The sequence below is a fragment of the Squalius cephalus genome, assembly GCF_949319135.1.
Source record: "Squalius cephalus genome assembly, chromosome: 9".
NCBI classification, from domain to species: domain Eukaryota; kingdom Metazoa; phylum Chordata; class Actinopteri; order Cypriniformes; family Leuciscidae; genus Squalius; species Squalius cephalus.
Genome location: NC_137130.1, coordinates 24115147 through 24137634, shown reverse-complemented (window position 1 = coordinate 24137634; position 22488 = coordinate 24115147). Strand labels below are relative to the sequence as shown.

The window sequence follows — 22488 nt, the reverse complement described above, 5'->3', positions numbered from 1 at the left end:
CGTGTATCCCAAACACTGAGCTCAACTCCATCTGAGATGACATTTCGCTATAAACTCCCCTTAGCACATTCATCAATAACAGTGTGGAATAACAAGTGAAAAACAGAAAGCTTATGGTCAACACAATTCTTCACTTTTGTATCTGGACCCATACGGCTGTCTTTTAAGAAAGCGCCGAAAATGTGCTGTTTTACAGCGATCAGGCACAATTTACGTGAAAATGACTAACAACGGGAAGGAAAAGATTTTGCACATTTAGTTTCATCCTCACACATGGAAATACTGATGTTCATACTTTTATTTAGTTATATACACATATATTGGCACACAAGAATATTGAGTTAATGGGCTTTAATCGATTACAAAAATCACTATATTTATGTTAAAATAGAAATATTTGTCATCTCTCTGTGCTGTTTGCAGTGATGTGCTTTTAAACTAAGCCCTCTGAACGTCACATTTTGCCAGGTATTATTGTAGGGTAGAGTGAGGGATTCTCCCACCTGGCTCTACTCTCCATCTGTTCTTTACATAAGATTCAGATTCAGTTTCGTGATGGAGGTATCACAATGGAGTCAGACTTTAGGTCCTGCAAAATGGAAAACTTTAGTAGCAGGAGAGAAAAAAAGATCAGTGATTGTCAAATGTAGCTTATACACATTTCGAATAACATTACAAAATGGCACAATATATTTAGCATAAACATTTATAGAGCACCCAGATTAATACTATAACGTTTGGACATTGTCCATGTCATATGAAAGTCTTAAACTGGGTATAAGGAGGATCAATAACAAAAGCGGAATGAGGAACTAATTAAATACAGAGTTCCCACATTTTTTGGATGTTTCAGGTACTATCATATACTTAAAGGGATAGTTCACCCAAAAATGAAAATTCTTTCATCAAATTCTCACCCTCATGTCATTCCAAACCCGTAAGACTCGATTTTTTTGATGAAATCTGAGATAGCTACGCAACTAGACGCGTCAAAGTGTTCGTAAAGAGATCGTAAAACTAATCCATATGAATTGAGCTGTTTAGTCCAAATTTTCTGAAGAGACAAATTTGCTTTATATGATGAACAGATTGAATTTAGGCTTTTGTTCACATATAAGCATTCATCAACTCACATTAGTTATGGTAAACAGAAGCTCTAGCATGTTTACTTGATGTGTGAGAACCAGTGAGGTTCATTCTCGTGTAAAGCTTCTGCAAGAACCAATAAGGTTTGTTCTCATGCATCAAGCAGGTTCGGTTGAGCTTCTGTTTATGTTCACTGATCAATGTTTAAATGTGAGTAAAAGCTTAAATTAAATATGATCGAATCGCTTCATAAAATTTTGACTTTGGACACTAAATTCATAGTCATAGTTTTTACGATCTCTTTATGAACTTTTTGAAGCGTCAAAGTAGTAGTTGCGTAGCTGTCAGTGGAGGGACAGAAATATCTCAGATTTCATCAAAAGAAAATTTGTTCTGAAGATGAACGAAAGACTTACGGGTTTGGAAGGACATGAGGGTGAGTAATTAATGATAGAAATTACATTTTTGGGTGAACTACCCCTTTAAATTGTGCAAATGTCCATCAACCAGTGTGGTAAAAATAAAGCTGCATTTTTAGCTGGTGAAATTTTATTTCACATGACTAAATTTTAGTAATTGCCATTTTTTCAAGACTGGAAATCATAACTTTAAAATGTCCTGATATTTCAGGCTTTCCATTATTGTGGGAACCTTGTAAATAAAATAAGAAAAAAATGAAATGTAAAAATGTTTTTTTATTTTTATTAAGCATGCAGTCTATGAAACACTACATTCACTTAAATAATAACCAACTGGTTAGCATCATTCACTACACAATATTTAAAAGAAACAAAAGTCAAACTGTTCATGAGGTTATTAGATATGTCTAGTACTGCATGTGTCAGGGCTGACTGATTCTCGTAGGGGAAAATATAAACAAAAAAGTGAGCCATAAATGTATGAAATATATTTAGTGATGGTAAAAAAAAAGTAGTTAAGTTAGCCAGACCCTGCAAAGACACCATGAATTATACTTTGTTTGCACAAATATTTACTATTTCAACAAACTGGCTGAAACAGATTCTCTTAGATGGGAGAGTAAAGATATAAATCAAACAATTAATAAAATAAACACTTAAAAATGAAAAATAACCTTAAACTGTCACAACATGAAATAAATAAAGCATCTTCTCAATTTTCACTCTTTCTGTTCAGTGCCACACTTTCATTTTTCCTCAAAATACGATTGTAATGAATTCCCTTTTTGAACGTGACCTCACTGTAAAACAGCATGAACCCACCTCAGGCCGTTCAAAAAATAAATCCGTTTCAGAGACATCAGTCAGCCCCAGTGCTGCCTACCAAAACACTGCAATGCTGTGGAATAGGCAAGGTTATGAAATATGGAAATACAGACAACAATGTACCCACTCCAAATCTAGCTTATGCATATCCACAACTTCAAACGCTGTATCCTTCATTCAAGGTAAAAGTAAACATGTTATTGGCTTTTATTTATATCATTTTAGTTCTCTAATAGTTTTCTCAGTCCTTGGTGCAAAAGTGTGGTCTGTAACATCTGGATGTCCATCTTCATATTGCGTCCTTTTTTCGGTCGCACCACTCGCCTGTGAGCACGGCCTGTCATTAGCATGGTTTGTATGCAGTACGCTGTTCTGAAGTGTAAGATTAGCGCTGGTGGGCGTTGAGAGGTGGAGGAGAGAGAGACCGAGGACACGTTCACTCAGTGTAGTGCATGATGGACTCAACGTAGTTTCCAGGGAAGAGTCCCGTAGTGCCGCTCATCACGCCTTCATACCAACCGTCATCATTCTTTTTAATCACATAGATGATGGCCCCCTCATGGAAAGACAATTCGTCTTCCTTGTCTTGCATGTAGTCATAAATTGCCACCACTAAGAGCGGGAAAAACAAAGAGGCCGGCAAGTTACCAATGGCCCATGCAGAAATTTGAGTACCCATCATTCACAGTTCTACACATTCCCACCACTTGTGTGTTTGTGTTCATTTTGTCAGCTTTTTAGTTTTCATATTTAGTCAAGTAAATAAAAACTTCACATTTTCACATTAGAATCATGACGATTGTTTTCATTTGAGAAATCTATTTTTACATTTCATCAGGATTACTGCACTTTCACCTATAGGAACAAATCGAGCGAATGTCAACCCATATGCATGGTTTATTTTACTCGTCTAGTTTCCTGATTTATTATAGGCTATGCCATACATGAAAACTCTGTCTACATTATGAAAACTAGTCAAACAAGAAACTTATCTCAGAAATTAATTTCTAGTAATCCAATAATTCCAAACTACATTAATGTTTTTCTATTAAAACGACAGCAAAAGACTATTTTCACACAGAGGTGCAGTTATTACACAAATATAGTCAAGATCCATGTTTGGATTTATTACAGTTCATCACTGAGAAGGTTTGATCACAGATTTAGTCGCAGCAAACAGCACAAGTGGCTCGTGAAGAAACACAGACTGGCTGTATGACAGAATATCTAAAATGGAGATCGCTGAACTCCAGCTTACTCGTTTGTTGGTGTTTTCAGATCATCTGCGCTGCTTCCGCAGTCTTAGTCATAGAAAAAAAGGTCGTCAACAAGCTTTTTTTCATCATAGATTTCATTAACTAAATTAACACTAGTGTCTTTATTATATATTTTTTTTGCTAATTCAATGATGCTTTCAGTTGTGAATAAGATAATACTCTATCAGTGCCATTTAACACCAACCTTTTACAAATCATGTCAACACTGAGCACAAGGTCCCTCTTTATAACAAGTGTCTTTCAATAGCATGTACTAACATTTAAATTAATCATTTGTTACAATGCACATATTTTGTACTTCTATTTAAAAAATACCTGCTTGGAATTACAGCTGTAATTAATTTCTGTAATTACATCTATAATTAGACCCTGCAGACCCTTCCTTTACTTATCCTCAACCCACTAGACCAGTATCCCACCTCAATAGCAGCACAAGTGTTTTGCAATATAATATGAACACAATAAGTACATTTTACCTAACAATTTCTTTCTTTTTATTTACGCATGCACAAAAGACACCTAATATAAAGTTTAACCGAGCACATTAAATTGTCCTCATGACCATCACTGTTATGCCCTAGTTAGCCAATAATATTGTGAGATTAATCTAACCAGCATCTTTTCAGTGTACCTTTCTCCAGATAAGTTTGTGGAGCCCAGGGTGGGTCTTCTTCAGCATAAGGGTCACTGTACTCCACCACAGAAGACTCTCCTTCCTCATAGTCTTCAGGAGGAGCTGGATTTTGTGTCTCCTCAAACACCGGCTCTTCTGAAGGGGGAGGTGGGGGAGGCGCATCTGAAACTGAGTGAGAGAGTAGAGAAATGAACAGGAGACACACGACTCCAGATGAGAAGGCCATGCAAGCTCATGGATCCATGCAGAGAGAGCAAGTAGTTCTGATGTGATATGGATGGTTTACTGTGAAAAAGAAACAGTGATGAACGTTACACTCCTAACATTCTCAGATAGACAGATGCATACACACATGAATGCACCTGTATTCAGTGATTTACTCATCTGCCACAACGTTGTCAGCTTGAGGGCTTTTTCTTAGGAAATATTGATATTCATTTAATAAAATGTAGATTTGTAATCAATTGACTAACCTAAAACAAGTATTATAGGTATATTTTCATGCTTTCAACAGCAGCTCTTGTGCTTTTAGACAAGCTGCTTTGAGCTGAATGTGTGTATGTGTGTGTCTCTGAATGCTGGAGGGTCTCATTGGAAAAGCTCAAAGCCACTTACTGGTTTCCTGTACGCGAGCCACAAAACCCGTCAGTGGAAGCTGGGGTGTGATCTGCAGTATGGAGGGGGGAGGGGGGGCCACTGAGGCTAGTCCACAAGACCACAAAAAAGCACAGAGGAAGGGGGGAGTGTGAGCAATGAACCAAGATAAAGAAAGTGAATGTGTAAGGGAAAAACAGAAGACAGTAGATAGTTAGTTGAGTGTGCAAACAGGAAGTGGTTACCTCATTGCAGAAAGGATGGATCTACACCAGATAGAGAGGTTCAAACACTAACCCATTTATACATTAAAGTAATACTCTAAACACTCTGTTAATACAACAATGTATCATTAAAGGTGAAGTATGTCGTTTCAAACAACCTTGCAAACGCCTCTTTGGCCCGTTGCGCCTCACCCAACTCAAATCACAAACACAGCTCATAAGGGTGCATGTCTCAACAGGTAAATGTAGGCTACTTTCAATAATATACTTTCCAGCATATTAGGAATACTTCTAGATGTGTTGCGGTGTGTCATGAGTAAGCAATTTAGATAAACACTGTCTAAAGCAAACTTAAGCATCTCGCTTATTATAAACTCAAACACATCTGCACTGCGTGCAGTTTTTGACATGATGTGCCACAACTGTATAAGACTACACTGGACACAAAGAAAATATTATAAACTGGTACATTTGTCATTCAGCATGATGATGATGCTGTGTGGTATTGAAGTGTCCATTAGAATGAGGCATTTATATAGAATGAGGAATTTATATAGCGCTTTCATATGTACTACTGTACACCCAAAGCGCTTTAAAATCATATCAGGGGATGTCTCCTCAACCACCACCAGTGTGCTCACCACACACCAGCTATAGGTGGAGAGAGGAGAGAGAGTGACAGAGCCAATTCAATGTAAGGGGGCCATTAGGAGGCCATGATTGGTAAGGGCCAATGGGTGGAATGTGGCCAGGACACCGGGGTTACACCCCTACTCTTTTTTACGAGAAATGCCATGGGATTTTTAATGACCACAGAGAGTCAGGACCTCGGTTTTACGTCTCATCTGAAGGACGGTGCTCTTTGACAGTATAGTGTCCCCGTCACTACACTGGGGCGTTAGGACCCACACAGACCACAGGGTGAGCGCCCCCTGCTGGCCTCTCTAACACCTCTTCCAGCAGTAACCTGGTTTTCTCAGGAGGTCTCCCATCCAGGTACTAACCAGGCTCAGCCCTGCTTAGCTTCAGTGGGCAACCAGTCTTGGGCTACAGGGTGATATGGCAGCTGGCATTGTAGTGTGTTGCATCACACAATGCCCTGGTTTTTTTCTTCATGACCCTTTAATCTTTGAAGGTTTAAATGCAGTGAATTTTGGCTTGCACTTCTATAACCGAATGTCTTTTCCTATGTAACGCATCATCCATGATCCCACAGCCTAGACACCCTCTGGCCACGCCCCGAACTCTTGCTATAGGTTGAGCTGGAAAGAGATTGACAGATCTGAGTGGACCGCTCTTATTGGTTAGATAGTGCCTGATAGGCTCAATGTTTACACTTTTGGGGGAGATAAACATATGATTGGCTTACTAATAGTAGTCAATGAACTGTAAACTGGGATAAGAGAATGTAATTTAACAGAAAAATCATACATGCTTCACCTTTCAAAACATTGACAGAAATATTACTACAAAATAAAAATTAATGTGCAGAAATATGATGGTGTCAAAGTAAAATGCAGGTGGGGGACTATGAGGTATTCATAATATCAAAGAACAAATTAAACTGCCTTTGACGAATAAGCAGAACTGGGTGTTTTGACATCCTTTCTGGGACGTGAGGTATGAATAGTGAGAGCAGTACCTTGGTTCTGATTGTAATAGGGCCCTCCATTCTGTTGGCTGGAGGGCATGGACGTCTGACCCATGATTGAGGGCGGCCGGCGGTACGGCAGCGAACCTCCCACTGTGGGTGAGATCTGTCTGGGGACGGGCCTGTTCATGCTGTAGAACTGAGGAACACCTGCACGAACAACACACAGTCATGAGGCAAAAGAATGACTGCAGACTGATCATGTTCATTTCTGAGAAACACCACCATAATTCCTTAGAGTTAAAAATAAATGAGAAGAATGTTAGAGGTTTACAGTCAGACCTTTTAAGGACAAGCATTTTTCCATAAAGATCAAATGGATCAATGGTACAAAAGCAAAGTGTGAATGTCATGAAAACGTCATGATCTAAAACCAGGGTTTCTCAAACTCGGTCCTGGAGGGCCACTGTCCTGCACAGTTTAGCTCCAACCCTGATCAAACACACCTAGCTGTGAGTTTCTAGTGATCCTGAAGACATTGATTAGCTTGCTCAGGTGTGTTTGATCAGGGCTGGAGCTAAACTGTGCAGGACAGTGGCCCTCCAGGACCGAGTTTGAGAAACCCTGAAACTGATCTGGTTTTCACACTAGCCACTGGTTTCACAGACAAGGCTTAAGCATAGTAGTCCCAGACTAAAATGCATGTTTGAGCTGTTTTAACTGAAAGAAACTTGCACTGACATTTCTTAAAATATGCCAGTGCCATTGTTTTGACACAAGATGCACACCAGCTTTCTTTGAAAGGACATTTTTACATACATTTGCATGTTTATAAAAGCTCCTTAAATATCCTAATTAAGCTAGGGCCTAATACTGGCTTAAGCCCTGTCTGTGAAACCAGGCCTAGATCATCTTGGTGTGAACCAAAATTGGATTCATTTGGTTTGTGTGAAAGACACTTGTTTTGCTTGACAATGGGCCCTGAAGTAAAGTTTCACAAGGACAGTTCACAATCATTATTTATACGTTTTGGAAATGCTGTACAAATTTTGGTTACACTGATTGTGTTAGGGGTCAAATTGACAACAAGGTAAAAAACAAACATTTATTGTAACTTGTCATGAAAAGTATGAGAACTTTAGAAGAAAAAGGTATGATGTTTATTTTTCTACTTGAGTTTTAGTCCAAAAAAAAAAAAAAAAAATCTGTGAAAGGATTTTTTTGTTTTTACATAAATTGTTGTTACTTCTCACCAAATTGCAGGGAAACCAATGAGGTTTTTAACACAAAAGATGCTAAATTTATACTTGTATACAACAGTTCTTTAACCCGTCACTGTCAGCAAAAATAGTTCCAAAAAGATCCCACAGCCACTTTGTGGGGATCAAGCAACAGAGAAACATGCTGCTAGTAGAAGTCACATTGGTACTTTTGTTGAGGACTCAAATGTACCAAGTTAGAATTGTAACAAACAAACAATGAAAACAGCTTGAGAGACTCATGAGGAAACAATATGAGCAGGACACAAAGACCAAAAATTCACCACAGAATAGCATGATGTCTCAGCAGGTGTGGAATGACACGAGGGTAGAAGGTGTGACTGATGGACTGGAGATGATTCGGACAGTGGCGGACTCACCTGTCCCAGGGTCGGTGTTGGATGTAGCACTAGCTGCAGCTGAAGTGAGGGGTGGCTGGGAGGTAGGAGAGCCTTTCTCTGGGGTCAGAGAGCTCTCAGTGGAGTCGACAGATTCAGGGATTGAGGGTTGTGTGGGGGTTAAGTTAGAGGAAGTGAAAGAAGGCTGAGTGGAGTTAGTTGGAGCTGAAGGTGTGCTGGCACTAACAGCTTGAGGGTAAAACGAGGAGAGAGGAAGGAAACCAAATGAGAAATGCTTTTGCATTTCACATAAAGGGAGGTAATGTGGGGGCATGATTTAAGAAGCTGAGCACAAAATCACAATTCTGCTTTTCTGAAGACTATTTACATCAGGGGTGTCCAATCCTGCGCCTTGAGGGCCACCTTCCAGCACATTTTAGCTCCAGCCCTAATTAAACACTTTAACCAGTTAATCAAGGTGTTCAGGATCACTAGAAACACCCAGAGAGGTGTGTCGCAGCTAAAGTCTGCAGGACAGTGGCACTTCTGGAGCAGGATTGAACAACCCTGATGTTACTGTTGCATTTTTTTAAATGTTAATTTATAGCCTTATTCAGAAAATTCCTTGTTTCAGTCGTTTGAGAGGAAATACAATAGAAACTGCTGAAATACACCAATTCCCACCCCCAACAGAAGCAATTCAACCTGTCATCCAAGCTGCTTTTTCCATTCCTGAAGTGAATAATAAAGTGAAAAGAAGTCTATTTTACATTATTCTACTAACATGTGTTATATTCTACATCTGAAGCTATATGATAGTTTTGTGATAAGACCAATATTATATTTTGTGATATGACCACTGTTGTATTTATGAAAAAAAAATTCTATCAGTCGACACAAAAGAACAAGAACTACAATTTCATTAGTTATTGCTTGTAATATCAACAGACTAGATTTTGAATGCAAGTTTTTCAGTGGAAATTTAACTAAACTCCCTTTGTATTCAAAAAACAAAATCCATAAAAGTTTGGAACAACATGAGGGTATATGGATGAACATTTTTATCTTTTGCATGAAGAACGTTTTCTAAATGATCAAAAAAGAAACGATTTTAGCCAGAGAATGTATGTGGTATATATGTTAGGTGAAGTCAGAGAGGAGATGAAGATGTCACCTGGGAAGGCGCTGGGTGGAGAGGGTGTGGGCACAGCGATGGGAACACCCACACTTCCGCTCCCGCTGTTTTCACGACTGCTACTGCGGCTGCTGGGATGACTGCCGCCACTGCTCCCACTGCTGAACAGATTACACACCACGTGAACATGTGCCTCATGTTAAACACACTCACGTCATGCAAGCGCTCTCAAACACACACACACACAGAGAGAGAGAGATCTCCATACATGGACCAACAAAAGCACACTTGGACACTGTTGTTTGCACCAGCCCATGCCATGTTGCTATGACAAAGAACATGAGATGGCAGCATTTGTGAAACACAGAATGAACAGAAGCAACAGCAGAGACTTTGTGGCCAGAAAGAAGCGCACTCACTAGCCCACACTCAATACTAAAAGGTAAAAGGACACAGACTGCATGAAATAATGTGCTTGAGATGCAGAGAAAAGAGCAAGAAGAAATACACAAGTCAATCAGTAATAAGACTAAGGACTTGTTTTGTAAGAGAGATGAAAAGCAATGCCAGGTGGTTATAGAGCTGAAGCAGCTGAAGAAAAGGAGCAAGACACATGTTACATGGCTGAAGAAAATAATTAATTGTCTGCGTCATTAGATCTAGCAGCAATAATTATTTTGTTAAATGTTGGCATGAAATGGAAATTCACCCATCTATTTTTGAAATGCATATTATTGTTCTGACTGCTTACAACTGATATTTATTTTTTTACCTCATTATTTATCAAAATGTCACGACTTGATCTTTCGGTGAAACAACTGAGTTCTCTCAGGTAATGTATGTCGGACTTCTCCCATCTTTAATCCTCTTAAATCCCCATTTCTTAAGATCCTGATATACTCAGGGCGAAGTTCTTTTTCGTTCTTTGCTTAGAGCAGTGGTTTTCAATCATGGTCCTGGAAACCCACTGCTCTGCACATTTTGTATGTCTCTCTTATATGACACTCTTAGTTCAGTTCATGGAGCTCTCAACTAATGAGCTGATGATCTAAATAAGGTGTAGTAAATAAGGGAGACATACAAAATGTGCAAAACGGAGTATCCCCAGCACCAGGATAAAAAAAACCCACTAGCCTGGAGGTAAAAAGAAGCTTGAAATACCTGGTATACTATTAGCAAACATCCCGAAGCCACCTACACGGCTGAAAGCGGCGTTTAGATGATTATGTAAATATGTGCTGTGTGTTTTCTCTCAATAACAAAATAAACACACACCAAAAATGACAGCAGTGACAAAACAGCAGTTAAGAAAGCATCTGATCACAGATGTGGATATGTTTACATCAGCTCTGCAATTCAGCGCACCAGTCGAGACATGTCATGTTTATTTAGCACTTTATATAATCGATTGCTTTACAGCAAGCAGCTTTAAAGATTAAACGTGTAAAACAACTTCAATCTCTACTATAAAGCAGCTCTTCAGTGCGTTCATGTTTTTACTCACGTCTGACATTAACGGACTGAACAGAAAAAACGAATCGGAGAAGATTTCCACGACAAAGACGGCGGAGTCCCAGAGCCCATCTACAGATTACGTAATCGCCATGGACCATTGGTAGTTCGAAAGGGTTTACCAGCCAGAAAAGTTCACTGTTGTTGCTTATCCACATTGTGTGTACAAAATAGACACTGAACAGCCATCGTGCTAATCATTGATTTGCCCTCCAAAACCAAAAATAGCTGTTTCGCCTGAAAATCTTAGATAGGTTTTCAGTGCATCCCTATAATTATGAGGGGAAATGGGATTAGGACACAACATAAACTGGACTCAAAACCTCCATCCTTGAAGTGCTACAGCTCTAATGTGTCAAGAGCATGTGTGTCTCCATTGTGCCAAGGCTCTGACAACTCCAAACTGTCTGTAGCCTCTGCAAGATTTCTAATGATATTAAAATGTTCTCAAATTTGAATTAAAATTTATATGATACAAATGATCAGTCCCTCTAAACTTTAGGAGGGAACAACCATTGTCATTTGTGTCATAGTCAAGATGTTCAATAACATTTCCAACTAGCAGACAGATGGGAGAGTGCTGGGAAAAACAGCATCAAATGCTGAGTGACAAGCAGTGATCCAGAGCATGTGGGAGGACTCCAGCATACACTCATTGCGCAGGATGAAAACTAGAGAAATGCTTAGGAGTGTATTAAGAGGTGCTCCTGTAGCTAAAAAGTAGTAAAAAATGGGCCGCTAACAACAACAAGGGCAGGGGTTTTATCCTCAGGAAACACCACTATAAAAAAACACTGGCTAAAAGTGTCAGCCAAAAACATAAATGAAGATTTTACAGGCATCCCTGCAGATGGTACAGAGATCAAAAGAGAACAAGTGAGAGCGGTTACATAATTTCAGGCACAGAAGAAAAGGTCGGAGCTTCAAAGACCTTGTTCTGCAATGTACTGGACTTGATCTGAAAAATCCTCAGGAAAAATGAAACGGAGAAACTAAATTTGAAGATGGGAGACATCTCGAAGAAAGCGAGGCTGTGCAGTCATTTGAGAGCATCTTCAGGCGTCTTTATCCTCCATGACTGATGATGCGTTTATGTGAGCGCTGCTAACGTCACTCGCAACTGGTTGCCAAGGTTTCAGATTATGCAATTGTGCAGACAATCAGCGATGCTTGTTTTAGAAGTGCTGGGGGGAAGCAATGTCTCTCAGCAAAACCAACTAATCAATGCTAGCTGATAAATACATGTACATACAGTGACTATAATGCAGATGGAGAGCAGTGCGAGAGAAGCGTGAGATCTGCTTCGACAGAGAGGAGGATGTGGGTAATGGTACCTGTAAGTGCGGTTCCTGTGATTGACAGATGCTGTGCGTACAGGACTTTGCTGCAGGATGGGCACTGTATTGCGTGTGGGGCTCGGGACATAGTCATTAGGCACCACAGGAGGCCTCACTGGCTCAAGTGTCCTGTAGGGGGAGTGTCTCCTGTCAAGAGAAACATATAATTTCCACAAATGTAACAGATCTTTTTTTTTTTTCTGTACTACAATACTACAGACCAATTACTATATTTTTTTTAATCAGCATACATTAAAGTTAGTACAACAAATAATACTTTTTTCTCCACACAATACAATAATCCAGTAAGGAATGTGCTTAGCCACAACCCTCTATGGACAAACTGAAACTTGAGTCGCCATTGGCTAGTAAAAAGGGAAAAAAATTTAAAAACAATTTGTTTTACATGGAATGCGAGAACACTGCAAAAGAAAAACATTCTACATAAATATAACTTCAAATATATTTCAAACACTATTAAAGTCAAGTAAACAGTCTGTAATAAAATAAGAACAAATAATCGAACTATAAGCAATAGCACAAATAAACACAATAGAACAAAGATGAATTAAATTTAAAAATTAAAGTGTTTTTCAGGTTTTTTTTCAATACAAAAAAAATCTTAATGGTCCTAAAAATAGGCTTTGATTTTTTTATGACACTGACAAATATACAGCATTTAATGAGGAAATATGCTTTAGTTGTGTTATGTTGCAGACCTGTCCACAAGTGCACTATCTGGCCTGCAATGACCAGCCATCATGAGGCTACACAGGAAACCAAAAGAGCACCAATCTGCACAGCTAGTGTTCAGAAAACAGGGCAGGACACAGAAATATCAAGCTCCGGCTTAATGAACACTCTTTAAAGATAGCATATCTGATCCGTTTCATAATCAGTTTCACAGTTCTCAATTTTAGATGCCAAAGCACATTTAACACGCTTTTTTATTGACCTAAATGTAAATCTGGCTGTTCACTGGCATAAAAGTAAGCAAGGGATGTGAAGGATAATGTCATCTGTGGGGATGAGGCTGAGTTTTCCCTGAGGACAAAACAAAAGACATGACCCTACACAACTCAACTAGAGACACGTCACATCATGCTGTGTGTGACCTACACTGAAAAACAGGCTTTTACTAGGAAATGAAAGCCTCACTGATGTTGCCCTAGAAAAATCGTTACGAAAAACACTAAATGATCTGATCAGATGAAAGGACCGAGTATAAATTATAATAAACAAATTCTTCAAATGAGTGGTTCACCACCACAATATCAGCGGCCGATTCTTTCAGTCTTGACCCCTAGAGCTACACGGTCCGTACACATACCCTATGGTGCCTTTGCCTGACATCGGCGGGCTGGGAGGTTTCTGTGTGGGAGGTGTGGTGCGAAGAAGGCTGCCCATCTTCATGTTCTGGGTGTTGACCTATGACAAAATCAACATCATAAACAGCCTTCAGCTGTGAAAGATAACATCTCAGTTTCACGGAAGAGGAGGGAAAACCGCATCAAAGTTGACAATGGCCTAGTACAGCCGTAAAAAACAGCTACAGAGAGAAAGACAGTGATAGATAGATAGATCTCATTTAGTTTTTAGAGAAAACAAAGAAAAGCTCAAACAAACAGAACAATCAAACACGCCAAATTCTGAGCCACATGCAACAATTATAAAATGGTAAGGATGAAAGAAGAAACAGGGATGATTGCCAAATGGTTGTTCAATTTCGGACCTGCAAAATTCGCTAAGTCAAACTCCTTCTCGATTTCTCATTAATGTATCTATAAAAAGGATTACAGAATCTCCAAATCAGCATTGACTAGTATTTTTGGATTTCATGACGGCTTAATACCTAAAACGGATCAAATACAGAATGTCAGTGTTTAGGTCATAAGTATGAACTAAGGAATCAAACCTTATTCCTTCTCCATTCATGTCACCTGATCGTAGGACAGCTGTAAAAGCCCTTACCTTGAACTTAAGCAACCACTTAAACCAAGAGCGAAGCAGAGAACAGAGGTGAGAGGAAGCACAGAGAGGTTAGTGACACATCTCAGACACACAGAAAACCCACGTTAGATTTTGCCATTTGTTAGTTCAAAACAAACATGTTAGTCAGAAAAAGGTTTTCTCCAGAGAGCTTGTATCCTACCTTCACACCATGACCAATATCGTCCAGCGCGCTGTAATCGATAGGTTTGCGAATGTACCGCACAGGCCTTTCGGGATTGGCTGGAGCAATGATTTTATGCGTGCGGGAGGTGTTCTTATTGGTGGTGAGGATGCCGATCTCCCGCCTCGCCACCTTTTCTTTATGGATGTCCACTGTCTGAATAGTAGAGGAACAAAGAAAAACGTTTGAAAAGATCTATCAAAACTAATCTGGATCATTCAGAAATCAGGTTTGACGTGATTCACAACTACAACCATATTCACAAGCCAATGCCAATCATAATAGAGGTCATTTCCAGTACATATTCAGAAGTTTTAAAGCTACAGTGGCAAGAATTAAATTACGGCATTGGAGCAGGAACAACTTGAGGAAAAAGGATGGCCTGAGTTTGGCCTCATATTTGTGAAAGCAGGTCACAAAACACAATATGTAAGGCCAAAATATTAAAGCGTGCGGTTGTGAGAGGCCTGAAATCTCTGTCGGCGGAGTACGGTTTCATGTCACACGGCGATTCTGGGAGAGGATCGTGTCAAAAGCACTTCACGAGAAGAGCTGCATTAGATGTTGTGGTGCAGTTTTAATCGCTTTAGAGCCCATGCTGTTGACAGCTGTTAAATAAATAAAAATATGACGAAACACAGAGGGGGATAAGCCTCTGCTGCCGGCATCTCAAACACAGCTAAATGATTTTCAGCATTAAGTGACAGTGATATAGTAAATAGGGCTCGAGTCCAGAGCAGCAGCTGAGTCCACAGATGAGGGCAGTGGAGAGAAGACAGATCAGAGAAATGGAGACAAAAGAAAGCAAGCATGAAAAGTGGATGAGAGAAATCATCCATGAGAAATGTACACTTTCCAAGTTTAGGATCTGGTTTGCATCCATTGCTGCTTAAAAAACAGTGGACCCCGCAACTGTGCAGTGCTACCAAGTAAATAAGTAAAGTTAATTTCGAGCCCTGTATATAAGTTTGATCATGCAATGCATTCTTGTTTTTAAAAACTCAAACTCCCTAACATTCACTCATATCTTTGGTAGGAACAAAACACTACAGCAGTCGCGCTAGAGCCCTGCAGTTACACTGTAGCTGAATTACAGTCCCATGCAGACTGCGAGTCTGTGGGATGCTGTTTAATTACAGAATCAATGAGATCGACCGAAAACTGACTGGACACGGGTGCTGTCTGATCAGCAAACCAAAGACAAACAAAAACAAGACAATCATTAGTAACCGTACATTAAATGTGTGGTCATTCATGAAAACAATGTTTGATCAAAGCAATAGGCCACATTACAGTGATTTACCGTCAACATGTATGATTTGCACAACATGAAGCGGATTTACCACAGTCTAAAGATTTCTACACTTATTTTAGGGTCAGAACCATTTATGACAGATCGTTTTATAATTTCTCTTTTACCTAGTCTTGTGTAGCCAGACCTTCAGACTGACGGCAAAGGACCGGCCAAGAGGACGGCTGACCGACATGTAAAGCAACCAATCACAGTTCGTTTTGTTCCGTGTCATGTTTAGGGCATGAACATGTAAAGTCGATGTCCTAAGATAACAAACCGATGTGCATCTAATAAATGATCAATTCAAGAACGTTGTGCAAGTTTACTGCGACAATGGCACGGTGAACTTCAGATACTTTTGAAAATCCAGCGTTGAACTGATCCTGATAAGCGCTCATTGTCACAGTTGTAAGCATGACAGCTTTCTTCTTCCATGAGGGGGTTTGGCATCACGACGGCTTTGTTTCCAGATGGACTGTTAAAGAATGCAACACACATATCCAGGAACTCTTGTAGAACTCAACCAATCAGATGACGACTTCTAAATTCCCAAAGTGTTTCCCATTATGTGTGCCTTGTGCATCAGACGTTCAGCCAACAGTCCGTGGGCATGACTTCTGAGGCTGAGACTACCTATTACCTAAACCAGGTAACCGTCATTTACTTTTCACCTCTTAAAGCCTTCTTCAGTAAATATAGCCCAGCCTGTGAGACTGTAAAGCCCTATTCGGACGGGATTAACTTTACAAGGATAGATGGAGTAATGTAATTTTACCACAGGACGTCTGTAATATTAATGGCCAATTCGCACGGGACAAGATATCTCAGTAAAACTAGCAGAAGTGGGAGGGGTAACTCGATTTGCGCATCGGCGTCAGCTTCCTGTCGTCATGTGCGTATTACGTTGCTTCCTGATATTACGTGCGCAAACACATATAACCTATATTTATACAATATATTTTAAAACATAAAACTAGAGATGCACCGATTGATCGGCTGGTGACCGGAATTGGCCGATTTTCACGTGATCGGCCATGACCGGCGACCGGCCGGTCAGTCTGACATATGCCGATTTTATGCCGGTCAAATGCACTCGGGCGCCGCATGATTAACCTTTTGAGCGGTACCGTCTCATATATGGTATTTTTATTTATGTGCTCCTGCCCTGAGTAATGTTACGGTGCCACATTTAGGATGTTCAGTGACGTCGCATAACTGCCAGATTCAAACTGTGCTCTCGCGCGTTGGCTGGCGCTGAGCCAGAGTCGGACGCGTTCAGCGCTGTCATCACAACTAAGCAGTGTTTTCAACCTCATAATGTTTATTTTAGGTTTCAGATATTTAAATACACATAAGCACGAGTAAAACAATACATTTGGAGTTTGTAAAATACACACTGATGTCTGTGGAAGCAGCAATAACAATCTATTCAAATATAATTTGCCGACATGTGTTATTCATATCAGACAAACATAGTGAAAGTAACTTAACTATAAAGTTTACTCTATTCTTCTCAGTTCACCGGCCACTTTCTTGCATTTATTTCGGGAGAAACTGATGAATTCACGTGCTGTAAATCCGACTGACAGGACAACATTGCGGCGCCCATCTCATGTTATAGATCAAGATTATTTATAAAGGTTTTTAAACGACCAAACACACTCACTTACACGTATTTGAGAATCGGAATAACAGGCTGATTGATGACATGATAAGCAAGTTTGTGAATATTTTGAATAAAAAAGGAAAAGCGGAATAAAAGCGACACATCTGTCATACAGTATTATTGTGGCTGCGGTGTATCGCGTGACGCATCGCTATGGAAACATTAAAAGGAACGTTCGCCTCGAATGAAAAAACTCACTCTGGGGGTGGGGGTGTCAGTTAGAATATTTTAAACTTACGCGTGAAAGGGTTAAAGAAAAGATCGAAAATAAATATTTGTGTGTGCTGTAAAGTGGTTAGAATTTTTTTTAATCGGAATCGGCTAAAATCGGTATCGGCAGGTCAAACTCAATGAAAAATCGGAAATCGGAATCGGCCTAGAAAATTGTAATCGGTGCATCTCTAAATAAAACAGTTATGTCCGGTCAAACGATGTATTAATTAACTTCAGATTGGATTGTGTTGGTAAAAGGCACATGCGTAACGCTAAAAGATGCCTCTAACAAGTACTTTCGATTTTCTTTCTGATCTGAATTGTATGTGGAAAACACTTCGAGTTTTGCCACAGACTTGTCCCAGCGTCTAGAACGCAACTGAATGCTTTTTCAAGCGTCTACATACTTGAAAAACCGCGGAAAACTACTTTTAAACAGGAAATTACGAAATATTTACATGCATATTAACAGCGGGTCTATTCGCACGGGATTAGTAGCCTATTACCTGAGGTAATTTTTCCATACCTTTTTACTGAAGGTAAAAGTCTCCGTAATCTTTACTGACATTGTCCGTAATGATTACTGAGTTGGCACATTCAGAATTCACATTCTGAGTTGACATATTACTTTACCCCACCTCTCCATGTTAAAGTAGTCCCATCCGAATAGGGCTTAAGAAGGGTGTGGTGTATCGCCAGGTTACCTGGGAGATGTGGTTGATGGAGGATTCCATGCGGCGCAGCTGGGACGCCTGAATGTCGAGCATTTGGAGCACATTGTTGGCAAGCGTGTTGATCAGGTAGGCTACGCTGGCCAGGGACTGAGTGGTGTAGTTCTTGGTTTCTTCTAAAGCGACATGCTTGTCTGGAGACTGATGGAGAAACAAAATAGTAACAGTCAGTGTGCCATTAAATTTGTTCAGCCATTAAAACAGTTTTTAGAGTCAAACTGTGCCACTGGAGTACCTGGAGTGATTTGTGCTGGACAATTAGTCTGAAAGTCTTACTTCAGTGCATCAGTGACTGACTTTCACTAAATATTTGTAGCATGTCTCCATTCCTGTGGATTAACTTGAACTACGCTTTTGCTGAAGCTTTTCTTTTGAACAAATGAATGAACAAATGGCAGGAGCTGTTCTCAACATAGTTGTCCAAAAACCTGACAAAGCAAAATGGGACCTTGTAAGTCAGAATTAAGCCAAATCAAATGGATGAAAAAAAAAAAAAAAAAAAAGATTTGTTCACAAGCTGTAAGCACAATAAAGAGCTGCTTCATTGCTGACAAATGGTTTGCAAGTTTAATTTATTACAATGGTTTCATTTATCTACCTCATCAGTGCTTAAGTGAACTGTCCGGAAGAATTGCAAACAATTCCAGAGCTTTTTACAAAACCGTTTGATCAATTACATCAAGCAACAATTTACGAATTTTGCAATTCTGGTTCTAATTCTAAGCAGCTGATAGAAAACACATGAGATGACTGCTGAAATATTATCAGGGAAAATGATTTGCAGGTCTGTAAACCGTAATATCCACCATCAGACAAGGATTTATCAGTAATATTTCACTGGGACACAGTGCGAGTTGTATGTTACTGTGACTCATGCCCCAGTAAAAAGGGTCTAGCGACGCCCCTGGTGTGGAATGTCAGGATCTAAGCAGTTCTTCTGTGACATCAAGCTGCACAGTCACATGACCCAGGCTTTGATCCCAAGCCTGACAGAGAGAAAGCGTACGTGAGTGTCTCTGAATACAATTCCTGTCTTTGTCCCAGGATGGTACCAGGAGGGAACAGTCACCACACATAACCAGACATATTTTTGACCGTGCACTATATTACTGAGCACATATATATGTAACAGACCACTCAACGAGAGACCACTGTGGAACCCAAACTACCCCAAACAAGCACACAATTATTAGGTCGACTAATAAAGAGTTTTCAGTGCCAGACAAGAAAGCAGTGTTGCTAATGCTTTTATTGATAGGTTAGCAGCAATATTAACCAGTTAGGCCTATTTCATAGTGTAATTTAATGCTATGCCAGCTACCATCGCTAATTTAATGTCGAGAAATGTAAAAATATATAAAAAAAATTTTTTTTTTTTAAAACCTACAAAAGTTGATTTCTTTGACTTTGAAAAAAAAATAAAAAATTGAACTAATAGTCCAAGTGATATGTGAAAATTATGTTCACTTTTTCATAAAAGCATGAAACTTGGTACACATGTACAGTTTGCGGCCCTGGACATTTTCAGAAATGGAGTCCGCCATGAGGCGTTTTTGCGATGACTCATTTCTGAAAATGTTCAGGGCCCCAAACTGTACAAGAGTACTAGGTTTCATGCTTTTATGAAAAAGTGAACATATCACCTCAAATTTTGCACATATCACCTGGACTATAAATCAAATTTTTACCTATTCAGTCCTAGAGTTAAAACCATCACACTCCATTAAAATACACTTTAAAAATTGTGATAACAGCAATATGATTAGACACCCATGCTAAATAGTAATTAATTGTTATTTGCTTATTAGTTATTTTAATAATAATAAAATATAATTTTTTATAATTTAAAGTCAGAACTCTTCATGTATTATATACAAATAACTAATAGCAAATTTGACAACAGATGAAATTAAATTATTTAAAAGAGCAGTGGGCATGATTATAAGCTGATGCAATATCAAAATGAGAAAATATCGGCCAACTTATCAGTCAAGCTAATAAAATCAGTTTATCAGCAAAAAAAAACCTCCATCCACTCATAATCTTAAAGGGGTGGTTCAGGATTTTCGACATCGGACCTCATTTTTAAGTGAGCCTGGTTGTTATTCATCAGTGGAGACAGTTTTCAAAAAAATTCATCCAGTCCTTACTTTTGGATAGTTCACCTATGCTAGGCTAGCACGAGTCAACGGTGCACGCGTTAGCCTGCCATTAAAACAGTTTTACCCACTCCACAGTACACCAAAAGCAAATAAATTATAACGCCAGACTATTGATGTAAATGTCTATTGAGAGAATAATGTTAGAAATCAAAGTACTCTTGTATCTCAATTATCTGCGGCAGGTAATACACTTGCGTGATTGTTATGTGGACCGGCTCTCTCGGTTTCCTAGGTAACCAAATATAACTCCGCCGCTGCTGTAGACTGCTTATAAATACAGGGAACAAATTATAACTAATGCAATGTGATGAAAGGGTAGTTTGATTTCTAACATTATTCTCTCAATAGACATTTACATCGATAGTCTGGCGTTATAATTTATTTGCTTTTGGTGTACTGTGGAGTGGGTAACACTGTTTTAATGGCAGGCTAACGTGCACCGTTGACTCGCGCTAGCCTAGCATAGGCGAACTATCCAAAAGTAAGGACTGGATGAATGTTTTTGAAAACTGTCTCCACTGATGAATAACAACCAGGCTCACTTGAAAATGAGGTCCGATGTCGAAAATCCTGAAGCACCCCTTTAAGGGCTGTTCACGCAGAACACGTTTTCCCATTCCACTGTGCTACTTTTCCATTGTTTTTCAATGTGAGCTAGATGGACATCTTTAACCGTCGCGCTCGTGTCTTTTGCAGCGTCTTGCGCATGACACGGCATTCTAAAAACTTGGCGCTCAAGTTCAAAGCACAAAAACGCGTCTCTAGACCTTGCACTGACGTGCGTCTCGCTTTAACAGCAAAAACGCATTCTGTGTGAACCAGCCCTGATTTGAATCTCTTTTGCTGCACCATAGCAGAGCAGTTAACAAGCAGCCAAACGCATGACACGAAAAATAAATCATTCATTCGCATGGATTAACTTATTTTCATAAAGATTTGCACCACTGCATGCGTTTACTGCACTGAAACACTGCAGGCCCTGAAGAAGCCGTGGGCTTACAGTGGGCAGGCATAGGCCAGGAAGGCCCGTTCTCCCCCAGGACACACAACGACACACTGACACTAATATGCAGACGCAGTGCGCTGACCCACGCTGATGACATCTGAGCAGAGGGAGCGGGGGAGGAGAGACCCTCCTACACAGAGCTGAACCTTCAAGACAATGAGAAGGACACATCTGGAGAGAAAACACATCCCTCACAAACGCTGTAAAGCACCGCTCATGTAGAGACGCTCAGGTGGACAAAGAGACACAGAGGACAACTACTGAATATATTATCACACCTACACTTTTCAGTAGAGATCCGGGAAACTCAATAAAAACACACAGTAGGAACAAAAAGAGAAAAATCAAAATATCTCAGAACAAGTTCCAACTAAAACCATTTTTTCACCACAGTTGGGTATTATTGTCAGGCTGGGAACCATAATGCCTATAAAAGAAATATAAATAATAAATAGTTTCCAAATCCCAGATATTTAGCAGTTTTCTCAATACAAATCGTTCTCGAAATCTAAGCGCTTTCCCCCCACAGGCCCACACACACAAATAGCATTAGATGTCAATAACTTGGGCCTTCTCTCATGTGAGAGATGACAATCGCTCTGACTATTTGTTGCATTATATATGAATCTGGACGACTGGACAGACAGAAGTAAATGAGCATTTCCACACTGGGCAGTCGTTATGACATTCAGTTAGCATTAGCATGTGTGTTCTGTTTATTGGTCCCTGTGCGCAAGAATTAAGCTGCAGAAACACAGTTTCACTGTTTCCAGCAATTTGTGTAAATACTGTAGTCTACACTATGTCTATGCTATTTCTATGGTATATGGCACTTCAGATAAACAAAAGCACTGTCACTGTGTTTATAATTGTATTACCTTGAATGATTTGCAATTGCCTGAGGAGCAAATAATATAAAAAGTGATAGACATTACTTAAACAGGTGTAGTCTTTAAAATCTGTGACCCCTGCACTGACGTGGGTCTGGGAGAGGTGATGGACGTCTGCTCAT

General features: G+C 39.7%; 1 protein-coding gene across 16 annotated transcripts in view; it reads right to left on the bottom strand.

Moving 5' to 3' along the window:
* Positions 1-279: 279 nt before the first annotated feature.
* The window catches only part of abi2a (abl-interactor 2a), a 35016-nt gene continuing 12807 nt past the window's right edge, over positions 280-22488 (bottom strand). Inside the window, exons 2-12 of one of the 16 annotated variants that reach the window (XM_079880841.1) lie at positions 18282-18449; positions 14384-14560; positions 14203-14220; positions 13562-13659; positions 12229-12378; positions 9422-9543; positions 8290-8496; positions 6702-6860; positions 4857-4943; positions 4239-4409; positions 288-2942 (exon numbers count right to left, since the gene is read on the bottom strand). In XM_079880841.1, the coding sequence (XP_079736967.1) occupies positions 2767-2942; positions 4239-4409; positions 4857-4943; positions 6702-6860; positions 8290-8496; positions 9422-9543; positions 12229-12378; positions 13562-13659; positions 14203-14220; positions 14384-14560; positions 18282-18449 (1533 nt within the window). In that variant the 3' untranslated portion in view covers positions 288-2766. Of the gene's footprint in view, positions 2943-3569; positions 3632-4238; positions 4410-4856; positions 4944-6701; positions 6861-8289; positions 8497-9421; positions 9544-12228; positions 12379-13561; positions 13660-14202; positions 14221-14383; positions 14561-18281; positions 18450-22488 lie in introns of those variants that run through there. The other 15 variants (XM_079880849.1, XM_079880854.1, XM_079880852.1 and 12 more) reach the window with 15 other exon arrangements.